Below are 24,207 nucleotides of genomic sequence, written 5' to 3' on the forward strand. Positions count from 1 at the left end.
AACAAAAGTTGAAAAATTGTGTGTGTTTTTCACTTGTAAGTTGCATATTCACCGCATGAAATGTGTGTTAGCATTGTAAAACCACACATTAGTGTAAGTAGATAAAAAATATACTACGGGAGTGCACATCATATGTGTCCTCACATGCCTTATTATGAGCATATTTCTACACTATCGAAATATAGCGTATGTTAAATATGATTTAAACGCAGTTTTCTTTCGACACATTAAAATCACACGTTAATAGCCGCGTCATGTGAAAATGGGTCTTATGCGTTTCGGCCAGCGTTTGATAAACCCAACATGTGCATTTGCACAGTCAGGTCAGAGGCAATGCTGTTCGCTAAAAAATCACTCAATATTTTATGGTCTCATTATGTATCTTCTGACCAGACTGAGAGATGCGCAGGCTGAGTGGGCTATATATATGACGGACGCATAAGAAAAAGACCCATATTAGCATGACAAGGGTCATTAAAAATCTCATGGCGAATTGTAAATGGCACATTTAAGCAAAATGCTTTTCGATACAAAATTGAATTCAAAATAGCAAACTTGTTAATAAGGGCAGCCTATCCAGGCGTTCAGGAACGATTTCCAGGCGTGCTGACCAAGTACGGCAAACATTGTGGTTGGATAATTAAACGATTTCCTCTTATCACGACACCTATACTATTGTTTTCTCATCCTGAAATCAAAAATTAAATTCTGCAAGATGGATTTAGACGCGTAATTGTAACTGGGCCGCAATTTGTGTCGTTTGAACATACAGAGAGTAGTCCGGAATTCCTTACACTGAACAGTGCTACATCCTTTGCACTGAGCACAGACACAATGATGTAGCCAAAGTTCAGAGGTTGTATCTCAAATTAGCCTATGAAATATTCGAAAATAGTCATGCGTGTCTGCTGGCGTTATGTAAAAGTCATTAAGATGAAAAGCTGAGTAAAACAGCTATGCCGAAAAAGCGCTTTAGTGCTCTATACCTAAGTTAAGGTCCGAGTTGTTGACACCGTGTGAACTGCTCGGGTAACAAGTAATGCATAAACAACAATGTTCGGGTCAACAGGGCTGTCTTGATGACTACCTAATTCGTTAGTAAAAAGTATTGCTCGCAGATTTTTTATATATTTTTGTATTTTCATCAATTATCTTATTGAATATTTTTAATTTGTATATGGTGTTAAAAATCAAAAGTTGTGTTCAGGGAATTTTAAACATGCAATTATATTCTTAGTGAGATAGGTATTCGATATTCCAACAATATTCATTTAAAATGATGGTGATTGCAAATTGTCTTTATATTCAGTTGTCATAACCATTGTCATCATACTTTCTATGCTTTCAGAACGTCCAAAAAGAGCCATGTTGTTGTTATTTGGTCGATTTGCGTGTAATGCAGCTACGAACTGCGCAGTAAAGGCATTTTTGATCTCATAGATGTAACTTTTGATCGTTCATCAACACCGACCACAATCAACGCCGTATATCTTTTTTTTTAAAAGATATTTCTTGTTGAAAATAATTATAAATCATCCAAGATCCATGACAATTGTAGCTAGCGTACATAAAATAATGCACATGATAGAGAGCGTGTGAATCGATGTCCACCCTTGAATAATAAACCACATCACTTCTCAGTTGGTCGAATTGCATGACAAATGAATTTCAAGTCTAGTTACCGCGTTTGATAAAAAATGAGTACCGCGTCCTGAACAATGTGTCAATAAACGCTCTTTCAGATAACCTCTATTTTTAGATTGGCGTCCTGATTTAAGACCCTGTCTATTAAACCGGTGTAAGTAAAGAACATATCCCTCACCGTTAGTCACGTCGTTTATTGGTGTTATTCGGGTCTACTTGATAACAAACAATTAACTAGTTAATGCGAAAAATACTAAAAAATGATCATCAACTTGTAAATGCGCTACTCCTAGCAAAATTTACAAACTTTTCGAATCAATACTAAAGACAAAATATAGTAGGAGTTATTTCCTCCAACACCGTCAAAATGTAAACAAAGTCGCAGGTTCGTGAGCTATTTTATAACACCGCGAGCTAAATTATGTCACCTTTTGACGAAATGATAGCGTATATATACTCGACAGTGACTTTTACATGCAAACTTAAAGTATCAGGATTAAAGCGATCAGAACTGAACGGTAAATTTCATTTAACGTGCCATTATTTGTTTGCTTTGTAGGTTATGTTTAACGCTTAAAAGTTTACTTTAATAATGCCCAATTTAAGGAAAGACTATCGTGAGTTATTTCCTTGTTGGTAGATAAATTAATCCTCGTAATTGTAATAATAATATGGCATGTTATAGACCAGTGATTATTTGATTATGGAAAGCTTGTGTCAGTGTTTAACAAAGCATAATGACATTATAAATGTTCCTAAGCTCATATGTTTTGTAACGTGTAGTTATTTAAAGTATTGTCTTCGAATGCTATATTCTATTTTGAACATGCCTGTTTGATGCACATCAAAACGTAACATGACGATTTAGTGGATCTTTTGATCTTCAATAGAAGATGGTAATTCAAAGAACAATTTACGATTTTTGAACTTTACGTACACTTGTTCTAAAATTAACAAAATGTATCGTGATGTCGAAATTGTATCTCTGTTAACTAACATAGTTCAATTTTGTTCAATGCATATACAATTTAGTGTGATCGCCTTTGTATATTATAAATTATAATTCGGTAATAAGTACTTAACATAAATTTAAACTTATGCCACTAAGTATGTTCTTTGCCTATACTATTATCCCAAAACTATAAAGTATGTAGGTCGGTCAATCATTTATTTATCGTTTACACTTTTTGACGATCATCGAGTTATTTTCTACTTTAATAAGATTGCTATTAGCAGACATATTGCAAAGGTATCTTAATCATTCCCTCAGTGTACGAGTTTAATTGGCTTAAAGTTATGTAATGGAATATCACCGGATGCAGAACAATTTACCAAAAGCTGAACCTGGAATACCCAAAAAGTTAGAATTGGCACAATCATGCGATTTGGCTGGAAAAGTAGAAACAATTTTTTAGGCCTTATGTTATTGTACAAATGGTTTCAATAATCATTTACCGAGTAAGCTTTATTCACAGTATAATTATATTATTTCATGCACTTTAAGTTAGTACATTAATAGCTTATAAATAAGAAATACTATTGGCGGGAATTTCACCGAGTCTATACGCTCACCAGTGTTGTTGTTGTTTCAAGTGTAAAAGTATTATGTTTGTATTATGTGAGAACTATATCAGAGAACCATATCTCATTATATCGATTCTTTCAGCAGCACTGCTATGCTTTATTTATCTAAGCTGATGTGAATGGGCGCTGCTCTTTTAACATCGAAGGGCACCAGTGTTAGAGATATTTGTCGGATTGGGGAGGGGGGGGGGATGATCGTATCCAGACGCATTCAACGAAGCCTTTAAAGCGAGATTATACGATTTTGTCAAATGTTATTAATTTATATAAAATGTGTAAAAAATCTTATTTAACATATATTTTAATATTAATTAAAATACAAGTTAAGAAGAACATGTGTCGAAAACTGCGAAATAAGCCAGATATTTAATTCTGAAATCGAAAAAGGCTGTACAGTCGAATTCGCCAGCATGTGAATCATGCATTTACGTTGTGAATCTAAATTTAGTTTAACGGTTCATTTTTAGTTGGTCACGTTACTAAATTTACAGAGCATATTTGCAAATCAGTATGTGCTTAGAAGCCTTAAGTAAGAACCGCAACTCACTCTGCTAGGAACGATTACCGCTGCCTCTTTGCAGCATACGACAAATGATTCTGCTCTAGCTGTGAGTGTATATACCAGCTTGTAAGTCGACATTGGCCAGTCTAGTGTTTATCATTGAAATCTGTACATATTCGCTGCTTCAGGGAAGACGGGGCTTAATGCATTTCAGATAAGATTAGCCTGTGCACACTGATTAGCCTGTGCAATGCGCACAAACTAATCAAGGTCGACAACAGCGAACAACTTCAGTGCCTTCAGCGCTTTGACTAAATTCCTGCAACGATATCTACTCATTCGACACATGAACACTAACAAAAAAGACGAATGCTTTGGTTATTGTAGGAAAATATGTACGAAATATCCTCGTCACAATCGGCTCGGGGCGCTAATTTGTCTTTGCTACATTTTATGAAATTCGTCTTCAATGTATAAGTTTTCTTGCCTTTTTTGTGTTATTGTAACATATTGTATCAATATATTACAATTTAACACATTTTCAAAATCGTATAATCTCGCTTTAACATGATTTGAATATAACCATGGTATTATGAAAACTGTTTTAATACATGAGAATTTTATTGTATAAATGATTTAACATTGCCTTTTAAATTTGATAATTAATGTTTTATCCCTGTGTTTGAATGTCAACACTGACAAGTTCGTAGATGGTCTGACCATATGCGATATTTGACTTTGTAAGACTTTTTTTTACTATGCGCAATAGTGTTTTATTTTCGCTTTCAGTATTTATGGTGAATTTCTAAGGGCAAATTTTAAGGTGAGGTCAGTGGGGGCAATCAAAATTGTATTATGTAACATAGTCTTTAAAGTGATATTATGGGCATCTAACAGTTTATAGGTGTGTATCGCAACCGTTGGTTATTTTTGGTGTTTTCACTTCTATACACTGATATTTGTTAATGCAGCATCAATATACTAAACAATATCCCGGAAAGAGAAAAATAATACATTTGAATATCAACCGTACTTTCGTTTGACAACTAATCATGCATGTACGATGTGAACCTTAATTTAGTTTTATTTCAGATGCGTTCATACGACACAAAGACATAATTTTGTTTTACGGATCATTTCGGCTTAGAGGACTGGGTGAGTCACGTAAGAATATCGAATATAAAATATATTTTTATAAACAACTGGTAGCAAGATGAGTTGCATATAATTGGTCAGTAACCACATTTCTACTAACTCTTTTGACCTGTTAATTCTTTTCAGCTTAATTCAACAGTGAAACATGTCCATAATATCACTTTAACTGTGCTGTGATATATGTGACTTAGTCTCATAGCTCTAAGATTGTACAAAGTTGTTTTAACTGATAACAAGATTTGAGTGGAGACTATATAACTTTTTGGTATTTCGAAGAGAGGTAACTCTGTAGTCCATGTTACAGTTTCTGTAATTTGAATTCAGGCTCCCTTTCATTTCACTATAAGTGTACGATGATTCTTATGTTGATATAATATTCTAGTCTCTTAAAACTCGATACTTCAGAGAGGCAGCATTTTATTATTATGCTTATGTCTTATTGTATGTTGTGATTGTGTATATGCTGATGAGACTGTAATAAACTAATAATAAACAGTAAAACTGTAAAACTGGTATTTTCTTTGTTAATTTCAGTGTCTACAATACATTAACACATCATTAAACTCGCACCAACACACAATGATTGAGATGCTAGGCACTCACACCGGGGTCAGCACTGACCACAGTGCTTGTCGCCATGGTGACAGGGAGTGCTAGGATACTGGCTGATCAATCGAATGAAGTACAACTATCCCCCGACACCTGGGCTAGCCATACCAGTTAATTGGACATACATATAGTATGTATTGACTTGTATTGTGCTGTTTGTGCTGTTTTGTACTGTTTGTGCAATCGGTCACTTGCCTTAAATAAAAGACCAACTAATTGTATATAATAAGAATTCAATACTGCTCCAGCAGCTGGAGTTTCACTTCTTTATATTGAATAGTTATGTTTAATAGAGCATCAATTTGGCCCCGATTTTTATTTAAACAAATCTTACACGAATTCTGTGTTGGCGGTACAGAGAAGATCATCTTGTTATCCATGATTATATTGGTTGGGTATTTTGTTCTGTAAACACCGGGGCTTTTTTTATAGTCTTTTGATTTTGGCGATAGGCGAAGCTTTAAATATCGGGAAAGATTTCTCGAAAACACTGAGAAAGGAGAATATATATGTAAAGGTAAACTTGATATTTGCGGACAATTGCATCATTTAACGAAATTCTTTCGGGGAGAAGCGGTATATAGTTTGCCACAGCTAAGGAAGAAACAAAACTCTGTAAACATAATTATCGTGAAATGTGTCTTTTGTTTCAAGAAATCAGTATGAGCGACTTTTGCAAACAGTGCCTAGAGTGGACCCAGACGTATGGACCTGTGCTTACGCTTCATTTGGGTACGTAATTGTTTAAAACGAAGTGTTCGTGTGGGTATGTTATTTTTAGTTATTTTTTCATTAAATGCACATTTGGGCACGTCTTGTCCTGAACAAAGCGCTCATTTATGGATGTTATTGTTCAAAACAAAGCGTTCAATAGAATGCGACATTATTTTACAAGAAATGCACATTAATGGAGTAATGGAGTAATGAGTAATTTATTGCTCGAATTGTATGTGAATTAATTTTGGTTTGCTCAAAGCTTGTATTAAGTGCGTAATTATGTTGCAAGTAACAGTTAATATAGTATGAATTTGTAAGGATTTTCCTACAAACCTAATATTCAGGTTATTTCATCTGAACAAAGCGCAATTTCTACATAGAAATTCATATTTCGCGAGCAATGCCAATTCGTCTTTAAAACTAAATCTACATGGTTGCATGTGGTCTTCGCATGACGTTCACATGTAGGTGCAAACATTTAAATTATCAGGACCATCCACGAAGCTGTACGAAAACATAAGATTTTGTACACGACTAATGTTGACGTTTTCAAAATCGATTTACAATATGTGCGATGGTACAAATATATATACATTAATTACGTTACAGGATTTTTACTAATTATTATATCGGTACGTTTGATTTTCACATTAATTGCAATTAAAGTCCTTATAAAGAGTGTTTACTAATTGAAAATATCGGTATCTAAAACGTATTGCGCAAAGTAAACGTGATGATAGGTTAAGCTCATGTACACATCCTCCATATCGATACGTATGTTTTTGCACCGTTTGCACAGATTTGATTATTAATTTTTGTGTAAAAGTCGGTTATACGGACATTTTTAGACTTTACACGTATGGAGCATATAATTGTTACGTGACTTCCTTTGACAATATGCATCTCCGTTTGCACTGTGTATTGCAGGCCCAATGAAGCTTGTTGTCGTGAACAAGATCGATGTCGCGCTAGAGGTTCTTGTGAAGAAATCGACAGACTTTGCCAACCGTATAGTTACCCCATCAGGTAAATGTATATTTGTTATTATTCATTTCGGTTTGTCGGCTAATCGGCTTTTCCAATTAACATTTTATACCGAAATTTTATTATACGCACATTTCTCAAGTAATTGAAACTAGAAATATGTCATCACCATTTCTTGTTGATGCGTAAAGTCGCTTTTCACAGATTTTGGCATTGTATTGAAGTTTGTCATTAAAGCCGCACACCTTGAAATAAAGTACACTGTTAATCAGCACATATAGATGCAATTTGAAAGTGTGCAAAATTGTCATTAAATCTATAGCCTAGTTAGCAAGTTTTTTTTTTAATTTTAAAACCGAAAGTAGGATTTCAATACGTATACGTACATTTCGACAAACAGCGATTTTTTATGTTTTAAAGCGCAAAATGACGGATTTCTACCTAGTAACCACCAAATATATTCTAATTGAGATAAATAAAAAATTAAATTTATAGCCTAGTTAGCAAGTAATTTATTATTTTTCAAACGGTACCGCTTTTAAACCGAAAATATATTACTAGAAATATACGTCCATTTCGACAAACGCGGTTATTTGTAAGTTTTAAAGCGCAAAAGAGACGGGTTTCTACATTGTAACCACCAGATATATTCTAATTGGCATAGATAAAATATGTTTCTTATTTATACTTAAATTTAGTATGCCATGTATTTCATTTCAAGTTGTGTGGCTTTAAATGATTTATATTGATAAATGTAAACATTTGATATAAAACGCTCCAGTAACAAAAATCAAGAATATATATTAAAAAAAGAAAAAAGAAGTAACCCTAAACAGGGCTCGAACCACTGATCCCTGGTGTCCTGGGATAAAAGTCTACAACTTCAACCACTCGGCCATCCGGCCTCATGCATTGAAGGGTGTATTTAATACTAATTATAAGCAATCCTCGTAATTTCACAACAATTTTTGTGACACCAATTTCATCCCCTGTGATTGATACCTTCCTAAGTTATTTGCCTTTAAACATTGTTGACAAAGCGGCACATGGGTTCCGATGATATTTGCGACAATTTTGTTGTTTTCGACTTTTGCCCAAATTAACACTAGTTTTAAAGGGATTTCTCCACAGATGTACTTAATTTTTACAAATTGTAAGTAAATGCATTTACTAACAACACTATAATAATTGGAATAATATAAGATACGTATAATACGTAGAATAGAAGGTCAAAAAGTTGAATAAAAAATGTCTTCACCGGGATTCAAAAAGGAACTTCTTGGAACAAAATCAAACATTCTTTCAATAGACCAAACATTTGATATGTATAGGGTATTTTAAATGCTAAATTCGAACAAGTCCATGAAAAATCGTTCACGAATTGTGTATAACACTGAAATGAATAGCTCAAAACCCATGTTTATTTATTAGCTTAGTAAAGCACTGTTTTTGTTTTTAAGTCAGAGTATTCACAGAAGGAGGCAAGGACATCGCGTTCAGTAACTATACGCCCACCTGGAAATTGCACAGGAAAATGTCGTCGAAAGCTCTCAGGTAGGCGCGTTGTTTGTATGTGAGCCGCGCTTTGGGAAACGGCGCTTTATGCATGTGCTTAAATTATTGCATAAACTCTATCTATAATGCCCTCTTGCGGGGTGCAGAAACTTGGCAAAAGGAGGGCTTGAACGGGAGAAATCGGGTATTAACAAGGCGATTCACGTGCCGTTCAAGCCCTGTTATGTGTTTTTCATATCCATAATCTGGTCCACGCGCAGTTACTTCCCTTCTCCAGCCTTCGACGACTTTCCAAGCATAAATGGGAACTGAATAAGCACCAGTTTCCTCATGCATGCAGGGATAATGACTATTTTAATCCACTTTTCAAATTATACCATCTGCACTCTCTTGAAAACAGCTTTATTTTATTGGCAACGTCAATGAAGTTAAGGTTATTTACTCAACACTTTCAAAAGACTATGCTGTTAATGTAAGTGTTTATGTACCTTCAACGTTCCTGCTGTAAATTCCAAAATAATTCCTTATTTCTTACTTTGTGCGGCTGCATTTCAACTTTGCATTAATCCACTGTTTAAACACATTTTAAATCGAAAACTGCCTATCCGAAGGTATTAACCGGTCCCCCGTTGAATATAACCGTTGACTTCGTTGACTATAATATACAACAGGTACAGGCTACTGTATCGGCGATTTTAATTGGATAACGCGAAGACCAATCGGTAGCGCCGTTCGTGACGTGACGTGACAATGTTATGGTTCGCGCGCGGCATTCCCCGGATTATTTTTTTAATCTCTCTATCATTCCGTTGATGACTAGATCAAATACAAAAATTCACAGGCTCACAAATCAAGAGTTCCACTTTTAAGTAACGCGAGGATATTATGTATCATGTAGTACTCAAGTTGCATATGTATTATGAATCTTATTTGACTAGAACGAGCTTTCATTCTTACCTGTCAGCTGTCAAAAAGTTCGGGAAAATAAACCGGAAATGGTACACGGATTATTTCCCCTGATATGTTTCTAAAAATAACCGGTCCAATTTTCGGACCGGGTAAAATTAGCTTGTACCGATCCCTATATAGAGAGTAGCGAAAGATAAGGGGAGGTAGCCAATCTATCCGAAGGTAAAGCCTCGTCATTTCGGATGATGACCGAGTGAGGCATATGTAAAACACAACATTGAACTGTATTGAAATAATCGAATTATTTTGTCGATGTCGAATGAACAAGACATATTGTTTTCAATGTTATTTTAATTTATTTTGGTATGTATGATTTGTTTATTCAATAATAGCGAAAATACACGCACTCGGGCAGGAACGGATTTTTCGAGCGCCCGCAGATGATCATGCCCTCGAAAACGTGTAATATCCCTATAGTGTCATCCCAGATTAGCATGCGCAGTCTGCACAGGTCTATCAGGGACGAAACTTTTCGCTTTTATGGAATATTTCGTTTAAAGGAAAGAAGTTGGAAAATCAGTTTAGGCGGAAAGTATCGTCCCTGATTAACTGGTGCGTACTTCACAGGCTAATATGGGACAAACCGTTATGCATATGAAATTAGCCCCGTTTTCCCAGAACAAGGCTCATGTTTGCCGCTAGTTATAATCCGGATCTACGCATCTTTGGTAAAAAAACGCTCTATACGTAGTTCTGTACAAGCCTGATATATTCTATGCACCATTTGTAGTTACGATCAGATAATTTTAGTTGATACGGTAGGTGATTCTGACAGAGAATTTTGGTGCGGTCAGCTTTTTTGTACCCCAAGATTAGTTTTGTCCAAATCAAGCTCAGGGTAATTCTATTTCTAAGTCTATTTGTGTAATCAAAATAGACTTAACATGCAGAGCAGTCGTATCTGGAAACGACAAATTATTCTGAAATTTAACATATGCTTATATTACTTATATCTCTAGCCAATTACAATGTAGATTGTTCCTTTCGAGATCTGAAATGTCACTTTCACGCTAATTTTTTTTTAGAAACTTTGCTTATTTAGAACTGTATCATATAAGAATATTTTATTAACAACGTGCTGTATGCATTTTCACGTTAACGTGTGTTTTTTTGTTCCAAACGTTTGCTTACTTTCACATTAATTAGCCCAAAAGCAAAATTTATATTGATAATTTCATTAATTTGCGAGATTGTCAGAAGGTAACTTTTGAGTGGTCGTCTTCATATCTCCCTTTACAAGATTATGGTGCTTGTGTATTTTATATAAATCAGCGATATGATTTCCGGATCACCGATCAGACCCATCTGAAGTTGAAAGCGAGAAGGGAGCGTACCAACCAGTGCTCTTGCCGAACAGTCAATTCCGTCAAAGCTAGACAAAAGAATATTTTTTTATCCACCCTATCCGTTCGATCCCTTTCCATGCATACGTGAGCTTGGTTGGATGTCATCATACTAGATAGATTGGTTATCCTCCGGGCACTTTGAACCCTCTACACAAAATACCACACCCAACTTGAATATTGAGCGTAGTGAGTTAGGCACGAGTGAAGTGGGCCTCAAACAAATTCACCCTCGGACGCGGAGGTACCTGATGCATAGAGCCTTATGTGAGGTATTTTGGTGCGAGCGATATGGATATCACATTATGCAGCATAAAACGGACGGACTTAATTGAATACACATACTATATCACTTGCTATGTTCTCTCTGTTTGACAGACAACTGATGCAGGGCCCCGCACTCGAACAGAGGATTCACAATGCAATGGTTACCGTTTTCGCTGAGATGGACAAAATAGTAGGCAAGCCGTTCGAACCAGCCGAGTACATCACTTTCGCCGTAGGCAACATACTGATGGGATTATGTTTTGGGGGCAGGTAAGTGACACTTTATTTCGGACGGTGGTTTACATATGAGCTACTCTATAGCCCAAACTGGTTCTGCTTAGCGGGAAACTGATAATACTTTTTAAAACTAAGATCGCGTTATTTTTTTAAACGTATTTCATCTGTGCACGAAATGCGTGTTTTACAATTTGAAAATTTATTGAATCGATGTTTTCATCACTTTTTTTTGCAATATTGATTCGTTTTTTAACACTTAGCATGCTTTTGACTTTATTTTTTGATTATTTGTACTTGTTAATCTTATAGTATCTAGTCATCTCTAATTATACATTTATAATCAATAGATTTACCTTTTATAATTCAATCGATGTTCTACAACGTCTTGAATGAACAACTAAAACGGGGAGCGATCGAATGACGTTTATCGTTTAGTTATTATTGTATAATTGTGCTTAGTTTCTTAACCAAGTGAAATGTTCTTTTGTAGCATCGAATTTGGAGACAATGAAGTTAATTTTATAATAAAAGCAGAAGACGAACTACTTGAGAAGATTAGCTTTGTCCCTGAAGACATTTTCCCGCCGTTAGAATACTTGTTCAAGTCAAAAGCATTCAAACTCTTTGAGGATTTTACACAGACGATTTTAGCGTTAATTAAAAAACGCTATAGTGCGGAGCTGGCTACATACAAGCCCGGTAAATATCCGTTAATGCACAATATTTAACATGCTAACACTACACATGTATGTATGAACTTTTAGTCTACAACAAATTGAATGGATGTTCTTCGGAATTTCCGCACCTTAAATTAGTTCTACTAAATAAATATTTTGTTTGTTTTTTATTTCCATCACAGTTTCCATTTAGCTGTCGTCTATTTTTTTGAAACAGGGCTGTAATATTGCTATTCATTTGGTTAAGATCACGGCCTTACGTATTATACAAAATGAATGTTTATGTTTCGTTAAACAGTTAATGGGACAAAATTGCAATATCAAATAAATTGACTGCTTTTTGCAGAAATATCCAAGCAATAACTTGTATTATTGTGCTCCTTAAGATCGTCATATTTTATGCCCCCTATTCGAAGAAGAGCGGGTATATTGTTTTGCTGTCTGTCTGTTTGTCTGTCTGTCTGTCTTTCTGTCCGTCAGGGCTGTCCGTAGACCAGTTCGTTTCCGATCAATAAATTGTGAAATATTTGACCAATTGGCTTGATACTTCCCATGTGCATTAGTCTTTTCCAGTAGATGACCCTTATTGAAATTGTGGTCACTCGGTCAAAGGTCAAGGTCACTGTCACGCTTAGAGTGAAAATTGTTTCCTATCAATAATCTGTCAACGAATTAATCGATTGGTTTGATACTTCACATGTGAATTGGTCTTAGACATTAGATGATCCCTTTTGAAATTGAGGTCACAAGTTCAAAGGTCAAGGTCACTGTGACATTAAGTGTTAAATTTGTTTCCGTTCGATATGTCATTAAAGGATTGAGTGATGGGCCTTATACTTTGCAGTTGCATTGACCTTGAACAGTGGATAATCCTTATTGAAATTAAGGTCAATGATCAAAGTCACTGTGACATTGAATGTGATACATCCTTTGACAAGGCCCTGTTGTTGTTTGTTTTTTTGTGCGTTTTTTTTTTGGGGGGGGGATGGCATGTGTCTCCCACCGCGGAGCATTTTTTTATATATATTTCGCTCGATGGCTCCAAGGTATGGCTCCGTCGAACAACTGATCAATTTATTTTGATCTTTTCCATTCTTTTCGTCAATCTCCACGCAGAGTTGTCGTTCCTTGCTCTCACATACAACTCTGCGAAATGCTCAGCTTGCCATTTTGCCTATAAAATAGGAAATAGCGAACAAATCGTGCAAAAACTTGCGAGTTTTAATGCAACTCTTTAGAACTATTTTATTGCCCATTTAAGCAGATGGAATCATTCCACGCACTTCACAAATGTAAACAATTGAACATAATTTTTATTGAGTGACGTAAGGAATTGCTTCGACGTGTGTATGTATGTTGGTTTCTTAACATAAAAAACCATATCAATTTTATAATTATAAATTAAGACTGATATAAGATATCATGGTATGAGATGGTTTTCTTTAATGCAATGAATGCAATGTAACCGTCGTGCAAGAGATTGTTTAGTATACTGTAACCTCAATGATGAACGCTTGGAATGATCATGCCATGAATGATACCAATCTCTTGCACGACGGTTACATTACATTCACCTCTGTGTTGGGCTCAGAACGGACTAATGATATGAAAGCGTCTCATTCATGTCATGATCATTCCAAGCGTTCATCATTAAGGTTACAGTATTCTAAACAATCTCTTGCACGACGGTTACATTGCATTCACTGCTAAAAAGAAAACCATCTCATACCATGATATTCAGTCTTAATTTATTATTATAAAATTGATATGTTTTTTTGATGTTAAGAAACCAACATACATAAATACGTCGAAGCAATGCCTAACGTAACTCAATAAAAAATATGTACAATTGTTTACATTTGTGAAGTGCGTGGAATGATTGCATCTGTGTAAATGGGCAATAAAATAGTTCCAAAGAGTTGCATTAAAACTCACAAGTTTTTGCACGATTATCGTAAATTTAAAAGTCATATTTCTTAATTTAATGCATGCGATCTTAAATATCCACTCAAATATACATTGAATGCGTTTGTTCGGTTTTACCTATTTGGTAGACAAAATGGCATGCTGAGCCTTACGCAGAGGTGTATGTGAGAGCACGGAACGACAACTCTGCGTGGAGATTGGAATGGTACGCTTTCATAACAATAGTCCGTTCTGAGCCCAACACAGAGGTGAATGTAATGTAACCGTCGTGCAAGAGATTGTCTTTTCGTCTGCGTGTATTGTTTTTTACCGTCTCTAGACCATAATGAATCTAAGTTTAAACTAAGTTGACGAAACTTTTGTTTAAGCATATGTTTTACCAATGTCAATCATTAAAAAAGAATAATCTGTACCAATCATAAGACCTGTTTGATGATTTGATATTTTATGCGAAAGAACAATATATTATGCACAATAGCGCTTGAAGTATGAGTGCGATGCTTCTAAATGTGTTTATATTTTTATAAATGGTCTGAAAATAAAAACTAAACGTGTCTTTCGCCAATCTTCGCTCGGGAGATTAACCCATTTATGCCTAGTGGACTCTCCCGTCCTTCTAAATTGGATCAATTTATTTCCAAAATTAGGGATGTCTAGTATATTTATTTCTATATTTATAATATTTCTTACAGCAATTCCTTTAAGCAAACATCATGCGGCATCTCATCTGGGTCTACGCTGTTTTCCAAGGCCTTTTTTCTAGACGCTAGGCATAAATGGGTTAAACTACCCATCGACAAGGTATTTTTTATTTTCAGTAGTACTTGTATGTTTGAAAATGATAAAAAATAAGCGCAAATAAAACCTTACATTTAGGTGTACAACGCCACCTAGCGGACCATCTGATTCTCGCTCGCCAGGAGGCGGAGAAGGAGGAGGATCCGGAAGTGCTGGCGTCCCTAACCGAGACTCATATCACACAGACGCTTGCTGATATTTTCTTCGGTAATTGTAAAAAATGTGTTTTTTAGCTCGGCTGTTTTCGGAGAAAACCTGACCTGAGGTATTGTCATACCTAGCTCGACGTCCGCCGTGCGGCGTCTGTCGTCCGCCGTCCGCGTCGTGCTAAAACCTTAACATAGGCTCTAAAATCAAAGTGATTCCACATATAACTTTGAAACTTCATATGTAGATGCACCTTGATGAATTGTACACGCCAGGCCCATTTTTGGGTCACTAGGTCAAAGGCCAATGCCACTACTGACTAGCTTTCATTTCATTCAAGACTGCACCCACAACCGAGCGTTTGCACCCGCTATGCGGTTCTCTTGTTTCGGTCATATAGTACTTCTGCGCCTGAGGCTACATAAAAGAACGAGTTGCATCTTTCCAATCAAAATTTTAAATCTATGAGTTCAAAAACAAAACATGTGAAGACTAGTTATTTAATGTCTTTTATAGAATACCATGTTTTTTATATACATTTGAAATATTTTTGAAAATTCTTAATTTGCTCTATTAAATATGCGACCTTCAGTAATGATGTAAGTGATGTATCAGAGCTTGGATGCGTTAGTATTGCCGAGGACTTAACAACAACCCACTATCCGAGCTACTATGTGTCCCACCTCTATAAGCACGATTTTTACTTGTTTCTCGATATTGTAAACAACGGGAGGTCGATATTATGCTAATCATGTGTCTTTCAACATATTGAAGTGATATTATGGGCATTTCAACATATTAACTGGAACTTGTCTGACAAATTGCATTTATATGCCCTCCTTCGGCGTATATTGCTTTGCCCCTGTCCGTCGGTAGGACGGTCGGATGGTACGATGGTCAGTCCGTAGATCATTTTAAGTTGGCACCATATTTTGAGAAATCTTAGACCTACCATCCATATTGGTAGGCATTGTACTTGCGAGGCACTTGTTTTTGTGTTGTTGTTGTTTTGTTTTTTTTGGGGGGGGGTGTACATGTTTTACAAAAATCTCTTGTCTCTCTCAAATTAATTATGGCATATTTTATACCTTGTATGCAATTACAGCTGGTATCGACACCTCCCGTTTGACTCTACGTTTTGCAATTCTTCACATGATCGCAAATCCGAAAATACAGCAGAAAGTGCAACAGGAAATTGACCGGGTCGTGGGTAGGTTATATACGATTGTTCATACAATGGCAATCCCTTACACGTGTTGTATTAACAATAAATCAATCAGACTGGTAACGCTGTCAGTTTATTATAAGATTGAAACTTGTCTCAATATTTGGACTATATCGATGTGCAGAAAACAGTAGCTTTTCATGCAACCACAATGTACTGGTAATACACACCACCACAAGTTCAATGTGACACATATTGGTCTAAACATCATTTTGCGTTGCAGCTTTCCCTGGACTACTACGTTCTTTTTGGTTCATTTATTGTAGTTTAATATTGCATACACATTAAAATATTAAAAAGTATTTAAATATTTACTCAATTTACACCACCGGTCAAAATGTTATGATCACTTGTTGGTTCTTTATTTAAGTTAAGTGTTAAATTGCTATGTCATAAGACATAAGAAAAAACATGCGCAACTTAAACACCAATGAATAAACCCTGGTTTTTGCCTTAAACGGTCAAATCGAAGGATGGTGATGAGCTTTGCAAGACAGTATTAAATTATGAAGAACATATATGATTTCTGATTGAAACATAATTTTTACAACGCTCCATGTAGTTTAGGCCACATTGACATTTTGACAACATTTTAATTGATTGTCACAGGGCAAGACAGGCTGCCGTGTCTGAGTGATAGGCCGGATCTGGCTTATACAGAAGCTGTTCTGCACGAGAGCATGCGTCTGTCAACCGTAGCTCCTACAGGAGTCTTCCACAATACCCTTTGTGATACGTCAATAGGTAAGTGAACATGTCGCTGCGTAGGTGTTTTATTTTAAAGAAAATAGTCACTGATGTTTTGTTTGGTTAACCTGTATGTTTTTCGATACTTAACGACGTAATATTTAAACCTTTGTGTTGATGTCGAAGTTGTGATTATCAACAGAGAAGCCTATACTGCAAACAAAAGCGGAACACTCAAGCACATACATTCTGAAATGATCGTGGTTCAACCAGTTTTGACTTGACAAAATTCATTAATAACGTAAAAGGTTGTTTGTGTATCACATAATATTTACTTGTTTTTATTTGTTTTAATCAACTTATTTTTCATATCCTATGGATTTCCGAGAAAACGAAATAAATTCCATGTCATTATTTTCTTAGAAGGTATATCATCTGAGGTGTATTCTATATGTCATTATAAACACAACACCTCACACATGCATACTTTACTTAGGATTTGAACAGTACATAGGTTTTAAATAAATATAAGGTCATAGCGTAAGTTTCTTTTTTTGGATGAAAAAAGCAAATCATGTTGTATTTATGTCGACGCATCTTTTAGTTAATAATTATGTTTATACCTCATGTCGATGAAACTTTTTGTGAATATTAAGGGGTACACTATGAATAGAAATCGTATATAGAGAGAGAGTTGAAGCGCACATTTACTGTTCATTAATTTAAATTGCTTATTCGAATACTTACAATATTTCTTGCAGGCGATTATAAGCTGCCCAAGGGTACCCCTGTAGCGATAAACCACTGGGCGCTGCATCACGACCCAGAGGCATGGGACGACGTCGACGCTTTCATCCCGAAGAGGTTTCTAGACGAAGACGGCAAACTGGGACCGAAACCCAAGAGCTGGCTCCCGTTCTCGGCGGGGAAGCGTGTCTGTCTAGGTGAGTTCGTGGCAAAACCGGAACTGCACCTTCTGTTTGCGTGCCTCATGCAGCGCTACACGTGGGACATGGAAGAGGGCAAGACCCCAGACATCGCACCCATAGCGTCGATGTTTGCTATGTATCCGAAAGCGCAAGATGTCGTCATTAAGAGACGATTTTGAAGGGGCCGCGCTGGCTGAAACTGGAAATACGAGAATTCCATTGAGAACTGTTGTAATAATCTCTTCACTCGTATTTACCGATTCATTGAACGAGTGGTCACTAAAATATTTAATACTTACTAGATGAAGTTCATTTATGGTTGATACTAAATACAACGTTGCTTTCGGCATTGAACGCTCAACTATCTTCGTTGATCAGACAAAATGGCTAGAGGTCAGTTCAATACATGTTAAGGGCAGGTGTAATGGAAGTAAATGCCTGTGTACTAAACTTGTAAGCAATTCTTTAAATTAATTTTGTGGCTGTGTCTTAATGCGAACATAATGCTTCTTGCCGACCCTTGATTGTTTCCCAAGGCATCCACAGCTATTGCATGTATGTCAAATTATTTTCAAATTTTAATGAGCTTTTTGTTCTTCGGTCGGTGATATGTGTATAGGAAAGACGTTTGTGAAATACATGTGCGCGATTTTAAATAATTATAGATATTTGGGCAGTGGACCTGCACTATTATAAACATATACGCAATGTTTTTGTTATATATTCGATGTTTCTGGATTATCAGCTGATTGTTAAATGTTGGTGACTTCATATATTGGTAGTCAGCTACTATTCCAAGTATCCAATACACACCAGATTAGATGGTTATTGCTATAATGATTGGTTACAATTATTAATATTTTCTAACACGTGACATTGCTTTATTTACAAATTGTATGCATTAAAGATGATGTATCTATGTATAAGTCTGAATTAACTGTGTGTTCTGTTCTGTTTTTGTTATCACTGTATTTCGGATAATATAAGATTGTGTGTATCAATATAGACCGTACGTCTTGCTATAAATGATACGGCATATGAAACACGACCGTTTTTATTTATACAGATACACATTTTTATTATTTAAAATGTCGTTGTTATAATATATTTAAAATAACAAGTCGGCACTATACAAAAAGTATAATATAAAACGTCCAAAAGATAAAGTATACTCATTATTGTATTGTCTTGATTGTAAGAATTTCTCCTTCACATGTCACTTATACTGGATGTATTCCTTGGGAAAGTACGGATGCATTTCTTGCAGCAGAATAAATGCTTAATAGGGAGTAAAATGCAAATATTTCGGTTATCTGTCACACTTAGTAATATCCTATTCTTAAGGTCTCCAGATAATAGACTACAGGTAAAATTTTCCTAGGTGGGAGTTATGTAATAACCTATATACCTTATGGACATAGCAAACGTTGTTAGTTGCATGAAAACCATATCATATTTGTTATTTTTGTGTTGTGATTTTTTTAGTATTTTAGTCTTGAGGTCAATGTTTCTACTTCATTAAATTGTTAATTCTTAAATTTTTTACTTGTATATATTGTTGTATTGTTATCATGAAATGATAAGTTATATTAAAATCTTAAACTTGTTTCATTTTATATGTATATTACATATATATCTGTATTATCTATGTTGCAGATATATCATATCATTCTTGTACAAATTAATCTTTTAGTCTTTGTGTTACAATGTATTCAGCATCGTGTGTGAATGGATGTGTATTTAGTATATTGCCAAAGCCAAGTTGTCTTAAGTTGATGTCAAAGCTTGGCACCATATAATATTTTTCTTACAACTTAAATTGGTTTAAGTATTCGTCTGTTTCATTAACGCTTGGTATAATAATGCATTTTTGTTATTGACAATTTTCATGTAATAACTAATTATTATCAAAGTTGTCATAAATGTCAAAAATCTCAGAACCCAAAAGTAAGATTGGCGTTATCACTCTACCGAATAGAACTAGTTTGGTTTTGACAGCAACTTTGACAAGGCTTAAAATAGATGCACTGTGATGAAATGCTCAAAACGCTTGTTTATTTAATATTTTTACAGTATGAGACATATTTCCAGAATAATGGAAAGTTAAACACAAACCAATTGCAAATGTTATTACACTCGTTATTTATTGAACGCGAATAGTTGAACACGCTTTAACGTTTTTCAAATATGCATGATTTCTTTTAATTTTTAACTCGGCTGTTTTCGGAGAAAACCCGAGGTAGTGTCATAGCCAGCTCGTCGTGTCGTCCGCCGTCCGCGTCGTGCTAAAACCTTAACATTTTGTTAACCTTTTGAACAGTGGTTCTAAAATGAAAATGCTTCCACCTACAACATTCAAACTTCATATGAAGCTGCACCTTGGTGAGTTCTACACGCAACGCCCATTTTGGGTCACTAGGTCAAGGTCACTGTGACCTCTAAAATAACATTTAAAAAACCTCTAACAACCTTTCATCTATTCAAAATTGCACCCGCAGCAGAGCGTTGAGACCCGTTCTGCGGTGCTCTTGTTACTTTTATTTTAAAGTGATATTATGGACATCTAACAGTTTATAGGTGTCTATCGCAACCGTTGTTTATTTTTGGTGTTTTCACTTCATATACACTTATATTTGTTTATGCAGCATCAACATACTGAAACAATATCCCGGAAAGAGAAAAATAATGCATTTGAATATCAACCGTACTTTCGTTTGACAACTGATCATGCATGTACGATGTGATACTAAATTTAGTTTTAGTGCAGATTCGTTCATACGACACAAAGACACAATTTTGTTTTACGGATCATTTCGGCTTACAGGACTGGGTGGGTCACGTAAGAATATCGAATATAAAATATATTTTTATAAACAACTGGTAGCAAGATGAGTTGCAGATAATTGGTCAGTAACCACATTTTAACTCTTTTGACCATTTTAACTCTTAAGAAACCATTAAGAAGCGTAAAGGTTAAATATCGTTAAGTTTGTTCGGTAGGTTTACCGGGACAGTAGTAAATTAAACAATATCATCAGCAAATAACAGCATAAGAACCAAAACAAAATGGAAATCGTCATTGTAAAATATTGAACATGAATACAATGTTTAAAAAGCATTAATATACAATATAAAATATAAGCGTTGACATGGATCTCCCTTGTTTGACGTTAAGACAGACATGGAAGAAGTCGGAATATGACATATCCTTAGTGTTTTGTGTATACAAGATTTGACTGTTTCATAAAATATATATGACTTTTCATAATATGTGAAATCGCAATATAGCTTACGCTTCCGCATACGAACATTTCGTGTAACGCTATGTAGAATAAAAATACAATCGGTTGTAATTTGTTTGTCTCTTAAACCGAATCGAACAGTTTTACGCATATTTTACCCTCCCACCAGCAATTGATTATGTTTCATAAAATATTGAGAATTTTTTTACAAAGGTGCTTCCTCTATGATTGGATGGATACTTTTTGTCACCTTTTTTCAATATTGGTACGATTCATGCTTTGTACCAGTGCTCAGGATAAATACCACAATCGAAAATGTAATTTTGAATTCGTAATTTAAACTCGTTGAAACCAATAAAGGAATACGCTACATTATTGAACAAGTTGTAAGCTTAATTATTGAACAAGTCGCAGATTTAATTGCGCTTTATGTACAATATTGTATGTCCTAAATCGTCTAAAATACAAACACAATCAATCGTTAAAATAGAAGGCGACGAATTCAAGTTGTTAGTGTCATTAGTATTAATTGTATTTTATGAAAAGTATTCGTTGATTGTCTAAATTGATTTGAAACGGACAATTAGTTATACCTGTATAGTTATTCAACTCATTTATACTAATTTTAATGTTCACTTTCAACAGATGCGAAAGTCACACATAAAAAAGAGACTAATAGTGTAACACCAGAATTAATTATATCATCCAAATTATACGTGTTGAGACACACAAGTCTAGAAACGAGTGTTAGATATATATCACTTCAAACAATTATAATTCATTCGGAAACCCAGTTTTCATCCCTCATTTTGTTAAACTTGAGCAAAGTCATCGTATTAAGCTTAAAAACCTGAATTAAGCTTTCATTGTCCATATTTGCAAAGAACGACCCATCCAAGCCTTCAGTTTCGCACGCGTCTGCCATATCCTGCATCCGACATAATTGAAGTCTTTCCACAAGCTCATTGCAATTTAACTCGAGAAAAGGTTTTAACTGGTCTTTGGGCGTATCAGTCACTGTTATGGGACTATATGGATTCATAGGCTTAACACCCGCAGTCCTTGAACCACTTGGTGGGAGACCTTTAGAACATGGACTTTCTTTTATCACAACAGATGGTGAAACTTTCAGAGGAATTTTGGATCCGGCGTTTACTGGTTCTCAATCTTTTTGCTTTAGAAGATGCCAGGTCTCCATTTTAAGAATACAATACGAACGAAAGGAATGTTATTGTACAATTTGTTGAATTACTATTTACGTTTGCTATGACAATACTAAATGGATCACTATCAAAATAAGGAGCAAAATTACAACATATTTTACTGTTAGCATACTATACACGAGTCAATGTTCGCATAAATATTGTAATTATCGTATCAGCACTTGTTTGATTTATATACTGTAGACAGAAATAAATTTGGAACATTGCACAACGGCACGTCATACGACTTGTTCTTGTTATACTAAATCAATATTTAATTATATTGATAATCAACCTTACGCGAATGTTTATGCAGCCTTTTGTATCAGGTTCGCTATTTTATGGAGGAAGTTTTAAAATGGGAATATGTGCCTCATTCTGGGAATACTGGGCTTAATGCATGTCGTCATGATTCAACAAAGACTAGCTCGTGTAACTGCACAGGCTTTTCAGGGACGACAATTTCCGATTTTATGGAACTTTTCGTTTAAAGTCTTTTCTAAATGAAAGTCTAGTCAAGGTGAACAGTTTCGTCTCTGATTAGCCAGTGCGGACTCTATGCCTATCTAGGATGACACTTTGAGCACATTTAAGAAGCCCAGCTTTCCGAAAACGCGGCTCCTTATTTTGTTTGTTAAATGACTGAAATTGACATGCTTCACAATAATGTGTCTAGCTGTTTTATTTCCTCTATAGTTTTTCCGTATTTGAGTTTTCCCTTCACCTGCCTTCCACGTCATAATCGCGAGATGTATATGAACCGGATGTTGCGGCGAAATATTTACATTCACTGACATTGACGTTGCCATCGGAACGGTTTTGAGGTTAGTTATATATTCTTCTTCTTTACATATTATACAAAGTCCCTCATTGTAATACTTTTGTACAATAAATATAGGATATTTGTTGGATTCGGTGGATTATTGATTTTAATTCACGAGTGATCATAGAAAATATATTTTTTCTATGATCACGAGTGAATTAAAATCGATATTCAACCGAATCCAACAAATTTTCTTTTTATGTTATGCTTATTTTTACCGTTTATATATATTGTTAAAGAGTTTAACTAAAGAATTTCGCTGGGATAATGACGTCATTTCGTCAAGAAAATGACGTCAGTTCACAATAAACAATGACAATTATCGATAATTTTCACCGATAATTTTCACTGTTTGAAACAGTGAAATTATCAGTTTTTATTCACTGATATATCTACATAAACCACCGGAAAGCATAACATAAAGCAGTTCAAGTGACGCTGTGTGGCGCAGATAAAACAACAAGAACTTATTCAATTATATAGAGGATATTTGTTTGATTCGGTGGATTATCGATTTTAATTCACGAGTGATCATAGAAACTAATATTTTCACGAGTGGCGCAGCCACGAGTGTAAATATATATTTTCTATAATCACGAGTGAATTAAAATCGATATTCCACCGAATCCAACATATTTTATTTTTATGTTATGCCTTTTCTCGCCGTTTATATACATTGTTAAAGAGTTAAACTAAAGAATTTCGCTGGGATAATGACGTCATTTCGTAAAAAATGACGAAATTTCACAGTAAACAATGACAATTATCGATAATTTTCACTGATAATTTTCATTGTTTGAAACAGTGAAATTATCAGTTTTAATTACACGGATATATCTCTATAAACCACAGGAAAGCATAAAATAAATAGAGGATATTTGTTGGATCCAGTGGATTATCGCTTTTAATTCACGAGTGATCATAGAAAATATGTATTTTCTATGATTACGAGTGAATTAAAATCGATAATCCACCGAATCCAACAAATTTTCTTTTTATTTAATGTATTTTTCACAGTTTATATA

The 24,207-nt window shown here is 35.0% G+C and overlaps 1 protein-coding gene across 1 annotated transcript; it reads left to right on the plus strand.

Annotated features, from left to right (window-relative positions):
• The first annotated feature begins 2,061 nt into the window (after positions 1 to 2,061).
• On the plus strand, positions 2,062 to 21,263 carry LOC127862615 (steroid 17-alpha-hydroxylase/17,20 lyase-like). Its single transcript, XM_052401820.1, has 12 exons — positions 2,062 to 2,162; positions 4,823 to 4,885; positions 5,420 to 5,624; positions 6,149 to 6,226; positions 7,139 to 7,237; positions 8,656 to 8,749; positions 11,401 to 11,559; positions 12,017 to 12,225; positions 15,006 to 15,134; positions 16,180 to 16,284; positions 16,909 to 17,043; positions 17,748 to 21,263. Exons 4-12 carry the CDS (start codon positions 6,157 to 6,159, stop codon positions 18,092 to 18,094), a joined length of 1,347 nt encoding a protein of 448 aa, XP_052257780.1. The 5' UTR covers positions 2,062 to 2,162; positions 4,823 to 4,885; positions 5,420 to 5,624; positions 6,149 to 6,156; the 3' UTR covers positions 18,095 to 21,263.
• The last annotated feature ends 2,944 nt before the right edge of the window (positions 21,264 to 24,207 follow it).

This window comes from Dreissena polymorpha, chromosome 16 (genome assembly GCF_020536995.1).
Source record: "Dreissena polymorpha isolate Duluth1 chromosome 16, UMN_Dpol_1.0, whole genome shotgun sequence".
NCBI lineage: Eukaryota > Metazoa > Mollusca > Bivalvia > Myida > Dreissenidae > Dreissena > Dreissena polymorpha.